Source organism: Apus apus, chromosome 11 (genome assembly GCF_020740795.1).
Source record: "Apus apus isolate bApuApu2 chromosome 11, bApuApu2.pri.cur, whole genome shotgun sequence".
Classification (NCBI taxonomy): Eukaryota; Metazoa; Chordata; class Aves; order Apodiformes; family Apodidae; genus Apus; species Apus apus.
In genome coordinates this window covers 1,774,812-1,789,632 of record NC_067292.1, presented here as the reverse complement: position 1 = coordinate 1,789,632, position 14,821 = coordinate 1,774,812, and the positions used below count along the sequence as shown (strand labels likewise).

Below are 14,821 nucleotides of genomic sequence, written 5' to 3'. Positions count from 1 at the left end.
CCCTTCTCCGGCAGCCTCTTTATTCACGCTCATTGTTGTCTGCTTTGTATAGATTATGGGCTCTTTGTTCTCCTGCTGTAAATATACATGCCTGGAGTCAGGGAGAGCAGCTGAGGTCTGCAGAGGGTTTGGCACCACACTGTCCCCCTGCCCCTGCTGGAAGGGGACACCGGGCAGCCCCCGGCGCGGCTTCGCGCACCACGAGCCACGTGTGCTGCTCTTCAGTTCTGCCTTGATTTCCACAGGGATGCTGCGTTGCCATGGAAATGGCAGTGGGGGGGCTGGCAGGACTGTTTGGGGTGTCCCCCTGTACACACCCTTTGCTCCCTCCTTTCCCCCCCCACCCCCCTTGTTACCACTGCAGCATCCCCTGTTGTCCGGGGCTGCCTTCTGGGTCCCTTGTCACACAAGGGGTGCTGGGGACCACAGGGGATGGTTCCTGGAGCCCCTCAGGGCAGGTGCTGGTGATGGTTGGGGGGGGCTAGGGGGAAAGTGTGGCCTTGCCATGCTGTCTGTGGCATGTGGCAACCCCACTCTCTCTTCAGGCAAACACGGGGATGTCACCGTGATGTCTGCAGGGGAACTGGGGGATACCAGGCTCTGTGTCCCTCCCAGCCCCTTGGCAAGGGGACAAGGGACCCCCAGGAGATGCTGGGGGGAAAGGGTCCTTCACCAGACCTTAGAACATCCACATCCTACATTTCCCACCTGGGAAAACCCACTGGAGTTTTTTCACACACACCCCCCAACCACCCCTTCCATGTCCCGGCAGGTTCCCTGGCAGCGATGGAGGAAGGTGAGGACACCCCGATGGGGGAGAAGAGCCCCTCAGAGAGGGACGGGGGCGCCTCGGACCACGAGGGCTCTGCTGAGCACGACACCTCCAGCCCCCCCGGCAGCGAAGGTGAGCCTGGCCATGGTGGTGGGGCTGCCCACCGTATGTGTGTCCCCCATGGGGATGGGCTGTGGCACCAGAGCGACCCTGGTGATGTTGATGCAGGGTGGTAATTAGCTAACAAAGCATCCCGCCCTCCCTGGGGGTGGGCTGTTGGTTAAGTGAGGCACCCAGTATCCCTGAGATGCTCCATCCCTCTGGCTGGAAGCGAGGATGCTGCTGGCATGGGGGGGCTTGGTGCAGATCTCTGCTCTACCAGGGGCTGTGGGGTTCTGGAGAGGGCCACAAGCTGGGCTGCTGGAAACCAGAGGTGGTTTGCTCTCTGCCATGGCTGCTAATGAGCATCAGCTGCTAACGAGCCTTGTCACCCTGTATGTGTTTCACTGCCTTTTACCTGCCCCAGCACTGAGCTGCGGCTGGGGGGGATGTGGGGGCTCTCGGTGACTCCTCTGGGGTGCAAAGTGACTCCTTGGGCAGCCAAGTCACTCCCCAGGATGCAGAGTGACTCCTTGGGGTGCCAAGTGACTCCTCGAGGGGCAAAAGCAGCAAGGCCAGGGATGGAGATGGGGGGGCCAGGGATGGGGATGGGGGGCCAGGGCCGCGGCTGCCGGTTTCCTGCCGGTGCCGCCTGCCTGCCGCCGCGCCGTGCCCCACCCCAGAGGTGGCTGCGTTTCAGGGCCGGGCTGAAACCCGTCCCCAGATATCCTTTAAGTTCCTTCCTGTGGAGGTGGGGGAAAATCCTAATCAGTTAATGTTTGCAGTGCCCTGCGAGATAACCGTGGCAGGGCAAGGCTGCGCCGGCTCACGGGGAACCCACTGCCTTCACCCACCAGCAGCCGGGGAGCAAAACGTGTGTGTGTCCCCAAGAAAAACCCACCCAAAACCAGGGGAGCCAAGCCTGGGAAGCTGCAGGGGGGAGGGGATCCATGCCAGATAGCTGGGGGCTCAGCAGCAAACTTTGCTCGGCAGCGGGGAGAAGTGAGCGGGGCGTTATCTGATGGGGGGAGCCGGGAGCCTGGGCGCGGAGCTGCACCTGGCACTGGCCTGCCTCGATAAAAAGGTGATAGCAGAGATAAGGCCCAGCAGCAATAACGGCCACTAAAGCTTTCAGCGCGATGGATAAAAATCGATATGCCAGGCACTTTGATTTATAGCCAAAAATAATAGGACTTTTATACCCGGTGATTGATTTATTTGATGTTAATCATCCCGCTTATCACCTGTATTAATAATCTGCAATGCGGGTGACGTCACCCCTGGGTGCTCGCTCCGGCGCCGATCGATGGGGCTCCGCGCTGGTGATCTGCCCGGGACGCCAAGGCAAACATGTACTTTGGGCACTAATCTTCCACACTGTCATATGCAGATAGGGCCTTATCAGCTGCATCTCCAGCAGCAGTTAATGGGGAAAATAATTGTTATCAAGTTGCTATGAATACGCCACAAATAGAGCTGTGACGGGAGCTGGGCTGGACCAGGCCATGTGGGGCCCGCGGTGGGATGGGAGAGTTGTCCCCTCCCACTCGCTCCCCGGGGGGCTTGGGGGCTGGGTGCCCACCTGGAGGTGGCTTAGGAAATCTCTAGAAGGGGGTTGGCTCTCCTTATGGGTCATCCTGTGAGGTGCAGGCGATTGCTGCGCAATAAGGGGGTTGGCACAGGGGTTTCCAGGAGAACAAGCCCCCCCCATGTACATCCCTGAGGGTGAAGCCACGTGCATCCCAGTCCCAGGGTGTCACCGTTCTGGTTTTCCCAACCCCTGTGGGATGCCAGCTTAGAAATCCCTTGTGTAAGAGCTGTTGCCTTCCCTCACCTCCTGCAGAGTCCAGAGATGCCCCAGAGAGTCCAAAGGAGCTGGAGAAGCTGGATCCTGGAGAAAACCCACAGGAGCCAGACGCCTGGAATGGGCCAGGTGAGTCCCCAGTGTGCAGCCGATCATCCCGCTCTGTCCTTCTTGGCTGGAACATGGGTGGGACCAGTATGAGGACTGGGCAGGTTGCAAACACTGACACTTTGCTGCAAGAGCAGGTATGAGGCGATGGTTGTGGTTGCATCATGTCCTGTGAGCCACTGTTGAGAGCCTAGAAATTGCTTGGGGAGCAGCAGGGGCACCGGTAGCACAGCTGGATCGTGTTCCTGGGCACAGGGAGGGTTCGAACCCGTCCTGCATGGCCAGGGCACTGTGCAAACATCCTGGCAACCACAAGAGTGAGGCTCAAAGCAGTTTAGTGATGGTTATCAGAAACCCCAAGGAGCAAATGCAGCTGTCTATCTCCCCCTCGGCATCTCCGCGCCGAGGCCGCTGGCACGTGGGCAGCCCGGCGGGGCTGTGTGGGTACCCCGTGCCCTATCAACCCCTATCTGCAAACCGACCCGCGATGGGGCTGCCCTTGGGGTTCCTCCACAAAGATTGGGTTTGTGGGTGCGTGGCCACTGGGGATGGCACCCGGCAGGCGGATGGGGATGGGAGCAGAGGGAGCTGAGACCCATCCAACATGGCCTTGAACACTTCCAAGGATGGGGCAGCCACAGCTTCTCTGGGCAGCCTGGGCCAGGGTCTCACCACCCTCACACTAACAAATTTCTTCCTCATGTCTAACCTAAGTCCACTCCCTTCCAGTTTAAAGCCATTCCCTCCCTCATCCTATCAGTCCATGCCCTTGTAAAATGTCCATCCTCAGCTTTCCTGTAGCCCTATCAGGTGATGGGAAGGAGTGACCCCAGTGCTGGACACCAGCTGCCTTTCAGTGATGGATAGGGTCCTGGTGTGTCCCCAGGGCCATCAGCCTGGGGGATTGGAGGAGCCCTGGGAACTGCCGGCTGCCAGCACACGTGCTCCTACAGCTGCCGAAATCCCCAGGAGCCAGCGAGGAGCCCTGGCCCCGCTCCCTCTTCCCGCCCCATCCGAGGGGAAGCGCTCGCCTGTCCCGCTGATATCCCGGCCTTTCCTGCGTGCCGGGCAGGAAGGAGCTGCGAGGCCACCCCCGGCTCCTCCTTATCTGCTCCCCGGCCCTTTGCCCCCAGCACCGCCACGCTCCCCGCTCCTCCGCTGGCATCCCAGTGCAGGGCAGGAAGGGGCTGTTATGCCCATCCCATAGATGTCCCCATTCCCTGGGGCTTCCAACACCCCATCTTCCACCAAACCCAATGGCTACAGCCCACGAAGCCTCCTCACTGTCCATGCCCTCCCCTTCCCCCCTTCCCTCTCCGGAGCGGGTTATTTGCATTCTTTATGTAAAAGAGATTTTATTATCGCCTTCTCCCAGCCCATCTCTATTCTGGTAATTGGAGTGGTATTAATTTCTGTGTGGCTGGGAGTTGATGGCGGTCCGGCGATGCTGCAGCGATAGGATGTTCCTTTCGCACCAACCGCCGCGATAGCCCGTCTATCAGGCGCTCTGCAGGCTCGGCACTTATCAGGGATGGAGCTGGCGAAAAGGGAAACTCTGAGCAGCCTGAATTTTCTTTTTTTATCTGGCAGGATCCGCCGTGTGTCAGCAGTGGCAGCCGCAGAGATGCGGCGAGGCTGGGGGTGGAGGGGCAGGGAAGCTGCCCCGGGTGTCTCTGTTCGTGCGTGTGGGGGTCTCGCTGTCCCCTGGTCTGTTTCTGGGGGGCTCCTGGGTCACCCCTGCTGTGGCTTTGTCTCCTGGGTTTCTGAAGGGCAACGGGGATGGAGAAGGGTCTGGAGCACAAGTCTGACAGGGAGTGGCTGAAGGAACTGGGGGTGTTTGGCCTGAAGATAAGGAGGCTGAGGGGAGACCTTCTCGCTCTCTATGGCTCCCTGAGAGGAGGTGGGAGCGAGGGGGTGTCAGTCTCTTCTCCTAAGGAACCAGCCACAGGACAAGAGGAAATGGTGTCAAGTTGTGCCAAGGGAGGTTTTGGTTGGATATTAGGAACAATTTATCCCCTGGAAGGGCTGTCAGGCCCTGGCCCAGGCTGCCCAGGGCAGGGGTGGAGTCCCCATCCCTGGAGGGATTTCAAAGCCGTGTAGATGTGGTGCTGAGGGACATGGGTTACTGGTGGCCTTGGCAGGGCTGGGTTGATGGTTGAATGTGATGGTCTTAAAGTTCTTTTCCAACCAAAAAGATTTTGTGATTCAGTGTTTCTAGGAAACTGGTGTCCTGGCTTGGCAACGCGGGGACGCAGAGTGCCGGGACCTCGCCGGGGGGTTCCTTGGCCCTGTGTGCTGGTGAGGGAGAAGGAGGGGTTTTTTGCTTTATCTTTGAAATGACCTTGTTCACTGGAGGGGGCTGCTGCTTGCCTGGCTGATAGGCAAATCCCTGGGAGCTGGAGGCTGTAATCCATGACTCAGGAATCTTTACAGATGTGCAGGGGGGCTGGGACACCCCAGCTCAGCTCTGCTTCCTGTGACAGAGCGTGGCTGTGCTTCATGCCTGCTCCTGCCAGCCACTGCATCCTGTGGCAGGGCTGGAGAGGGGATACCATCCTCCCCAAATTCCACCTGACCCTCCCCTCAGTCCCTCTGCCATACCCCAGGTTTCCATCTTTCCCACTTTTTTGTATTTCTTCTGGAGTGAGGCTGGTGGCAGAGACTCTCAGGAGCACCGGGAGCCCTCCCTTCCCTCCTCATCACTGCCCAACCAACTTCTCCAATTTTCCCAGAGGGATAAGGTGAAAAGCTCCCAAGAAATTTCTCTCATGTGGTGTTGGGACAGGCAAAGAGGGAAGCTGAACCCTTCTGAGGGACAAGGCTGCCCAACTGCATCACGAGGCACTGCAGAATCCCCACTGGGAGGCTGCAGCCCCCAGGAAGCCCAGCTGGCACTTGCCTTTCTGCAAAGTGGGATGAAGCTTTTTGCTTTTGCCCCTGTGGGGCCACCAATAGGGAAGGGATGGAGCAGATGGGGCCAAACCCAGGGTGGCTTTTGCCCTGTGCCCCCAGCGATGTCCCACCAAAACAGCAGCAGGGGTTCCTCACCCCCTTTCCTATATCAGCTTCACTCTTTGGGCCTCCACCGCCATTCCCACCTTGCTGAGCCCCACTGCCAGCTTCTCTCTTCAGGGTTTATTGATTGCTTCCAGGTGGCAATGATGGCTCTGGGTTAATTATGTCGTGTGGCACAGGACTGGCTGCAACCCCCAGCTCCATCCCCACCACTAGCCCTGCGTGCAGCATTTTGAGGTGGCACAGAACAACTTACTTCATTCTCATTTTTTTTCGACGCATCTAATTAAACCAGCAAACTTTCTAGTTTTTCCTTCCCCCCCCAGCTCTTCCCCCCCACCCCGCCTTCCCCTTCGCCTCCCGCTCGCCTTCGGTTGTGTTTATCTACTCTGTGACTCCTGCTTGAATAATCTCCTGCTGCCCGGGGTTTGTCTGCAAACCTCAAGGTTGATTATCGGGGCGAGCAGGGCACGGCGAGGAGCGCCGGCTGGGCCGGGTGGCCGGCACCGCGCCGCATCTGCCCCGTCGCTCCCCCCTTTCCCTCCGCCCTGGTATGTGTGGGTGGGAAAAATTATTCCAACTATTTCTCTTTTTTTTTTCTTTTTTTTTAATCACTGGGAGCTGGGCTGAGCGGCAGATTGTGTGTTAGAGAAGTTGGGGTTTGGGGGCAATAGCCCCCACCAAGTCAGAGGATCCCTCAAGGATCTGAACCCCAACCCACCCCCACCCCCCAGGCTGGCTTGTGTCTGGCAAAGCAGTGGGATGTTTGGCATCAGGATGGGGATGGTCCCAGGATGACACTAGGACCTGTCTTGGACTGGGGACATTGGAGGGAGGTTTTCCCTGCTGGGATCTGTACCTGCATGTCCCTGTCCTTGGTTCAGCCTCTCTCTGAGGACACAGCAGAGTGGACAGGTGTGCAGGACAGCTTGGGGATGCTGCTGGAGTGAAGGGGTGGCTGGACTGGTGTGGGGATAGGGTGAAGGGATGCTCGAACCAGTTGGAGATGTTGCGTGGAAGGATGATCAGGACAGTTTGGGAACACTGCTGGGGTAGGGGACATCCACCTTTCCCACAACCTGGCAGGGACACCCTCATGATGAGCAGCACCAGGGGTTGTTGAGATGTGCAGGCAGCATCACCCCCCTGTGTCACCATCCTCCCTTTCCATTTTCCCTTGGGAAGAAGAAGAATGTCTTGTGTCCTGGAGGTGAGAGCCCCACGAGCGACGCTGCCTGGCTGGAGTGACTGACAGCTGTCAATCACTGCTGCTCTGCCCTGGGCTGCAGCTGAGGACTGGCAGGTTTGGGGCTTGGTGTGATGTCACTTTCTCACCCCCCTTCTCCATCTGGGTGCTGCGCCCCCCCAGGGGTCCTCCCCCCACTCCCCATGTGGTCCCTTCCCCTTTCCGGAGGGGATATCTGCCCTCTACATCACTCCAGGGGCCCCTTCCTCCCCCCCACCCCAGCTTCCTGCCCCCCCCAATGCACCCCTGCCCACTGCCTGGCACCAGCCTGGGCAGAGCTGGGGGGTCGCAGCAGCCCCAAGAGCAGGGACAGTGCAGGGACAAGGAGTCCCCAGCACAGAGGTGCAGCCACCCTGGCAATCCAAGGGGAGCTGGACACTTTTCCTTCTTTCCAACCTCCCCAAGAGCTTTCTGATGTTATTCCCAGTATTAATTCCTGTCCCCATCCCCATGGGTGCAGCTCCCATGTATTTCCTGGAACAGGGACCCCCTTGGGACAGGAACCCCCATGGGGATGGGGACCACATCCTGGCAGGACCCAGCAACACCCAGAATGCAAATGTCCCGGGGAGGCTTATCAGGATGCATCCTGCTGGGGCTGGGCACCCCAGCTTCCCAAGGGCGATCCCAGGTGACGCGTAGCACAGCCAGTGCCCGCCCTGCTGCCACTGCCTGCCAGCTGTGCACCACAGCTGGCAAGCAGGAGGTGTTGGCTGCCTGGCCCTTTTGGGGTGCAGCACCTCCTGGGTGCCATCCCCCTCGCACATCACCCACTCCCTGGCCCCCACCCCGGGCACCAGGAGGTGCCTGCTCTGCTCTCCAGGGTAGGTCACAGCTCCTCCATTAACCAGGGGCAGGGTTCAGCCTGATAAAGATTTGCTTTTGTACTCTGTTCTAAAAGAAAAAAAAAATAATCAATATTATTGATATCGCAAGTGATAAAGGCAGAAAGCTCCCCTTAACTGCTCCCCCCCCCTCACCCCAGGGCAGGGGTTGCCCCCCAAACCTGTAGAGGGGACAAACCAGCAGCCCAGCTCTGCTGTGACCATCCCTGCTTTGGGCTGTGGCAGCTCAGCCAGAGCAGCCCCAGGCTGAGCCCAGGCAGGCGCAGCCCAGCAAGGCTGGAATCTAAACCCTCCTCGCTCCTTTGTCGTCCCCAAGGCTGCCCTGATTACTCGAGCACTCAGGACGGCAAAGCTGGGATAATCTCCTTAGCCCCTTTGGAGAGATTTCCCTTTGTGAGCCGAGGTGAAGAGTGGAGATGCTGCGTGTTTGCAGCTTAAGACTCTTCCCAATCGGCTCCCTCCATCTTATCAGAGCGGTGCCATCACATCATTGCGCTAGTTGAGTTGTCAGGATTTATTCCTTCCGCCGCACGCTCGCCGCTTCTAAAAACAGCAGCCGGGGCCTGTGGCAGGGCTGGGCCAGGGCTTCTCTAGTTGGGACTGGGAGAGCCATGAGAGGCTGGGGACCCATGGATGGATGGATTGGTGGATGGTGGATCCATCCATCCATCCATCCATCCATCCATCCATCCATCCATCCATCCATCCATCCATCTTCCCTCTCTCCCCCTTGAATATTCCTGTGCCATCCTGCATGTGTTGGGATAGGAGCAGGGACAACCAGTTCATCCCCATTCCCTCAGGCTCAGGCTGGGGCTGTTCCCAGCATTGTGGGCCCCCCCAGAGCTGGCTGCTGTATTAATAGGAGCAGCTTGGCTGGTGCTAGGACACGTTCCCGTGACACCCCGATAGCAGTGTTTATCCTGATAGTGTCCAAGCAGCTGCAAACACTCTGGGAACTCTGAGCCCGGATCCCCGCCGAGGGGTAGAGCTGGTTCCTTTGGATTTGATCATAGTTGTGCAGCTGGGGTGATGGGATGGGATGGGATGGGCACCCTTTGCCCTTCCCTCCTACTCGCTCCTTCAGGGAAAGCAAATTTTAGTGTATGGATGCAACTGCAGCTCCAGAGCATCCAGGAGCAAGGCCAGGTGGGCACAGGAGCTGGCCTGGCTTGTTGCAGCTCCCAGTGGAGCATCCTCGCCTGGACATGCTATGTATTTCCCTGTGCTGTAGGAAGATGCAGCCTTGAGGTGCAAAGACCTTGCAGGTTTCACCCCTCCCTTCGTGCCCCTCTGGTCCCTGGGGGCTCGGGTGCCAGCCTTGCCTTCTCAGCCATCGATCGATCGCCCGGTGCGTGGCCGTGCTGTGATGACAGGATTAATCTTTGCTCCCCAGCTCAGCCCTACTTCTTTGAAATCTCTCGATGGGAAGATAAGCTGAGACGCGGCGTCAGGTCAGCAGGTGCTGTCACCAGGGGGCAGGGAGCAGCCCCAGCACTCCATGTTTTGGCACAGGAGGGGTCCATGCCGTGCTGAATAGGTGCACCCAGCTCACCAGGGGCTTTTCCCCCTCCTGTTTTGCTCTCTGACGCTATTCATCGTGACCCAAAGCAAACAGCCACGTCCCTGCCCAATTTGGTTAATGATCTGGGAGATAAACCCTCCTGTGATAACAGTGGGGCACCGCCCAGCCAGGGGTGATGGCCAGGTGAGATACCAGGGTGGTGTTCACCTGCTGGGGGAGTCCCTCAGGGACCTGCACCCACGGACTTTGCTTCTCACTTGGGGGGCACCCAGGGTCCTCCACAGGCTGGCACCAGCTCTTCCCAGCCTCCCCAGGGTGCAGGCAGGGCGATGGGGCCAAATCCAGCACCGTCAGAGCAGAGGGATGGGGACTGCAGGGTTGTCCCCACCTGGGGACACAGCCCAATCACTTTGGGCTTTGCTCCCAAGAGTGGACAACGTCCCCAGGGAGCGCCTCCCAGGCTGCTCCATCCTGGCTCAGCACCATTTCCCCCATGCCAAGGGAGAAGTGCAGGGATGGCAAGTTGGGAAATCACCTTTTTTCCTCTTCTTGTTTTGTCTTTTTTTGTTTGGTTGGTTGGTTGGTTTTTTTGCATTGTCACAGTGGGCACAGCCGGGTACCACGGGGGCTCCAGCAGCTGCACCCATCCAGATGGAAAACCGCTCGGCTCCGCTGACTGGGGTTCACTACCACCCTGTTTTTGGGGTGACACTGGTGGATTGGGCCACCAGCTGGTGCTGTGGCCATCGGGCCCTGGCGGGGAGGGGGGGCCAGCTCCAGCAGCACTATTTTTGTCCCCCTGTCTGGAACGGTTTTCTCTTTATCAGCGCCTGCGTGTTTTCTCTGCTGGGGATTGATACACAGAAGATGAAGTGCTCTGACATGGGAAGTGTCAGGCGAACGCTCTTATCTCGGAGACATGGTCTCCTGACCCAAACGCCGCTGATTACCAGTGAGACGGGGGAAGGGGGGCCAAAAAAGGGGGGGCATGGAGTGGGGGTGGTGGCAGTTGGGCTCTGTTCCCCGAAAGCTGCCAGGCTGTACAAGGTGGCAAAGCCTGAGGGGAGCCACCACTCTTGGGGCTCTCCTGGATGTTTGAGGGTTTGCTGTCTCCTCCCTGGGGCTGGAGGGGTAAGGACCAGTGGCCTGGAGAGCACCATGGAGGGAGCCTGACACCCCAGCAGCACCTCAGGAGCCAGCCGGGAGCTGGGTGTTGGAAACATGGAGCAACTGGAATCATGCAAGGGGTCTGACTGCTCCACTCAGTGCCAATGGCTGCATCCTGCTGGGAGCTCTGCTCCCTGCCTCTCCCCCAGGTCCTTACTGGGAGGAACCAGCCAGGCAAGGGGCTGCTGCTGCCCCTTCTTGGCATTGGGTTTGTGCCAGGGAATAAATCCCATCAGCTCCTCAAAAGCTCCAGCCCACCCTCTGCCCTCCTCCCTCTATGGAGATGGATCTGGTTGTTGCAGAAGCGGAGTGATGCAGGATGGGCACAGCTGGCACCATGCTTGCTCCCAATACCAATTCCCTGGGATGAAATCCCAGCTGGAAACAGAGCTGGAATCCCCAGCACCTGGGGTGGTTTTTGTGAGCATGCCAGCTCCTGGCCAGCACTGAGGGCTCCCAGGTGGAAGGCACCCAGGTGCTGTGGAGGTGGCGAGGGGGGAGTAAGCAGCCCTGCCTGCACCCCGGGGGTCTGCAGCACGGGGGCAGAGGGTGGCATGAGCATGGGAACCAGCCTGGTGACCCCAAAGACCTCGGGGACCTTCAAAGCCTTTGCAGAAGGTGGGTTTTGTGGTGTGGCACCAGCTGCTGCCCTGGGGGTGTGCTCAGAGCTGTGTCCCTGGTGGCACAGAGCATCCTTAGTGCAGAGGGGACCTCCAGGTGACGGTGGGACCTGGGTGATGACAGGTGCCACCAACCCATGATTCCAGTCATTCACCTTAACTCACCCCAGCACCGAGAGGATCCAGGTGTCAGCCTGGCTAATAAACACATCAGATTTCAATCTCTGCAGCCATGGGATCTCTTTATCCTCCCTGCACTTCCAGCTCTGAAAGCAATTTTGCCTTCCTAAGTGCTCAGCCTACTCCCCACCCATGGGACCCAGGCACCAGCTGCATCCCAAAGGACAGAGCTCTGGGCACATGGCTTTAGAGAGGCTTTTTGTGATGTCAGGATACTGGGGAGGGAATCCAGAGCACCCCAGGGTGCTGGGAGCCCTCCCAGACACAGCGGGTACCCTGGGCATCCTGCCCTGCCGGTGGTCCAGTGGCTTCCTGAAGGATCATTGTGTTTTTGGGGGTGCAGGGTCCAGCCCCTTCCAGCCAGTACACATCCATCTGTGTATTGGTTACCTGCCATCTTATCTGTGCTCTGAAAGACAAAGGCACAGTTAAAACATTTTCGAGCAGCCTTCATAGCGTATTAACGTGTTATCTAACCCATTAAACCAGAGGCTTATCAGATAATCAAAGCCATTAAGCCCTGAAGCTGCTGCGACTTTGGGTGCGGGGATGGGAAATGCTCCTTCCTCTCCATCTTGGTGCCTGGACCCCCCGGGCTGTGTCCATACCCCCCCGTGAGCAGGTGGATCCTTCCAGGGACACACAGCACCCACCAGCAGTTCTATGCTCCATGTGGATACCCCCATCCCCAGGGACCTGGGGCTGCGGGGGGGTCTGGCTGGGGGGGCCATGGTGCTGATGTTGTGCCTGTCTCCCCACAGATGAGCTGGATCTGGTCGTGCAGGAGGGGGAGAGGCGGGTGCGGACCTGCAGGAGCCTCCCCGAGGGTTTCTCCTGGGGACCCTTCCAGGGCAGCATCCACAGCGAGCCAGCATCGCCGGGACACGGGGAGATGGTAAGGAGCTCTGCAGGGGCTGCCGGAACAGCGGTGGGGAAAGTCCCAAGGAAACGAGTTGTTTAGGGAAGAGAGTCGGTTTTGGAGGGGTTTTCCCTGCTAGAGCTCCCAATCCCCTGGGAATCACCCGGTTTGGATGCCCAGGAGGTTTCTCTGCCATATGCTGCTTGAACTCGGAGCAGGGGGATGAGATGCTGGCTGCCCCCTCCCTGCCTCTCCTTTGCATGGCTGCCGGGTGGCACGTGTGTCCTCTCAGAGCAGGTGGGGTTTGGCTTTCCCACCCCAAATTTGCTCTCAGGGGACTGTGGGTGTCCCTGGAAGGCAGCAGGGCTCTGCAGCCTGAGGAGAAGGGACAGGAGAGGGGGCAGTGGGGGGCACCGGGAGCTGTCGGTAGCAGGAGCACGGGACCATTGGGATGGGAGCAGTGTGCACATGGAGTGTGTGTGTGTGTGCACATGGAATGTGAGTGTGTGTGTGTGTGTGTGCACGGGATGTTGTAGGCACTGGATCGTTCCCCCTACATCCTCCCCAGAGCCACATACAGGCAACTCCACCCCAGGGGCGTCTTCCAGGCTGGAGAATCCTGCCCAGGCTCCATCCCCAACACTTCCTCCTCTCTCCTTCAATTTCTTTTTTCTTTTTTTTCTTTTTTCTTTTTTTTTTTGAGCCCAGGCCCGTTTATCTTTGCCGAATTAAATCCTTGATTAACCCTTATCTGCCCAGTTTGGCTCCCTATCTCCCGGTTGGCGCCGTGTGTCCAGACACCCGGTACAGGATGATTGATTTCTTAAAGATATGCGCAGCTTTTTTCTGATACTTCATTTATTGTCTAAATATTTTTGCTCCCATTTCAGCAGCTCCCTTATCGAGCCCGGCTGATGATTCCCAGCCCTGCTCTCCTCTGCCATTTGCCTCCCTCACTATCTCTTCTCGTGGAAGTGAGGAAGGAATCGCAGCCCCATCCCTGATATGGGTTGTCGCCCTCGGGTCCCTTAGTCTTTGTTGCTGGCGGCAGGGAGGGGTGCAGGGGGTCTCCCCCAAATCCTGGCTGGCTCCACTCTCCATCTCCATGTGAGAGATTATCCCGTTCCGGGGCTGTACTGGGGATGGGAGACACTGGGTGGCTTTGATGCCTTTGTGGTGTGAAGCGTCATGTGTGCCCATCACTGCATGGAGGGAGGAGGAAAAGGAGCAGGAGGAGGAGAGGAAGGAGGATGCCTCTCTGTCCCCTCAGCTGGTCCTGTGGGTCTCCCCCAAAACTGGTCTTGCTTGGGAGGGTGTACATACCCTCCAGCAGCACCAGCCCGGGGGTGTGAAGCAACAGAGCCCCCCGTGCCAGCTCATCCCTGACTGTCCCCTGCTCTATCCCTGCCCTGTGTGACCCCCCAGCAATGATCCCCCCAGCCAGGGCACAGGGCCGCCCCCACTAACGCTGTCCCGGCGGATGCGGAGCAGATTGGGTTTCCGATGGTTATCGGAACGGTGCAGAGCAGAGACACTGACCTCTTTGTTTCAGGGAGAACAAGGAAAGGGCTCGCCGCAGGGGCTGGGGCCACCAAAGGGAGCTGGGACACACACCCAGGGGTAACGAGAGCATCCTGGGGTGCTGCAGAGTGCCTGGACACTACAGGAACCTCCCTCCCTTGGGGGGTACCCGCAGATCCCTCACCCATGCATGGAGCAAAACCTGCAAGAGCTCCGCAGGGATTGTCCCCTCCCTCCCCACCTTGGCATGGGACATGGAGAGGCCACCACAGTCCCCAAGGGAGCTCAGACCCTGTACCCCAGCAGCGCCTGTCCCCCACATGCCATGTGGGGGAGGGGGTGTCCCCCAAGCCCCCAGCCCCATTTCCCGCCTTGCAGTGGGCAGGTGGGTGCCCTCAGCAGCATTGGCGTGTGGGCTCTGCATGTGCACACACGGGTGCGAGTGCAGAGGTGGGCTGTGCACATGCGTGTGCAAGTGCAGAGGTGGGCTGCGCACACACGGGTGCGAGCGCCCGCACACGCGTGGGGTTTATGGTGCTGCCGGCGCTCGGCTCCGGGCAGTGATCGGGCCTCAAGTGGCTGTGCCCGTCAGCCTGACTTGGAGGGTTTAGAAATATCGGGACGAATAATTAGATTTCATATCGTTACCGCGGCAGCCATCGGAGGATCAGGCAGATTAATTTCCACACACCCCCCACCTCTTTCTTCTCATTAATATTCATTAAAGATGCGGGAAGGCAGAGGTGGGTGCAGGGACCACTGTGACCCCCTCCCCCACTGCTGGCCCCAAACCACTGTGGGGTGCAGTGCTCACCCCCCTCTCCCACCCTCAACAGGGCCCCCCCGTGACACTGGTGCTGGGGGACGAGAGCTGCTGGCTGTCCCGGCTGCCCCTTGTGCCCACGGAGCCAGAAGCCAACACTGTCATCTACAGGAAGGGTGAGTACTGGTGACACGTCCCCATGCCCGAGGGGTCCTGTGGGGACAGCCGTGATGGGAGGGATGGGTCCTTGTGCCATGGCTGTGCCCTCTCCCCAGCCAGCACCCATGTCCCCCTGCA

The 14,821-nt window shown here is 58.9% G+C and overlaps 1 protein-coding gene across 3 annotated transcripts in view; it reads left to right on the top strand.

The window, feature by feature from the left end:
* ZFPM1 (zinc finger protein, FOG family member 1) overlaps nt 1-14,821 on the top strand; it is a 34,806-nt gene that overhangs the window by 15,215 nt on the left and 4,770 nt on the right. For all 3 annotated transcript variants that reach the window (XM_051629494.1, XM_051629495.1, XM_051629493.1), the window contains exons 2-5: nt 773-904; nt 2,715-2,804; nt 12,143-12,276; nt 14,598-14,700. In XM_051629494.1, coding sequence (XP_051485454.1) covers nt 773-904; nt 2,715-2,804; nt 12,143-12,276; nt 14,598-14,700 — 459 coding nt within the window. The remainder of the gene's footprint in view (nt 1-772; nt 905-2,714; nt 2,805-12,142; nt 12,277-14,597; nt 14,701-14,821) is intronic.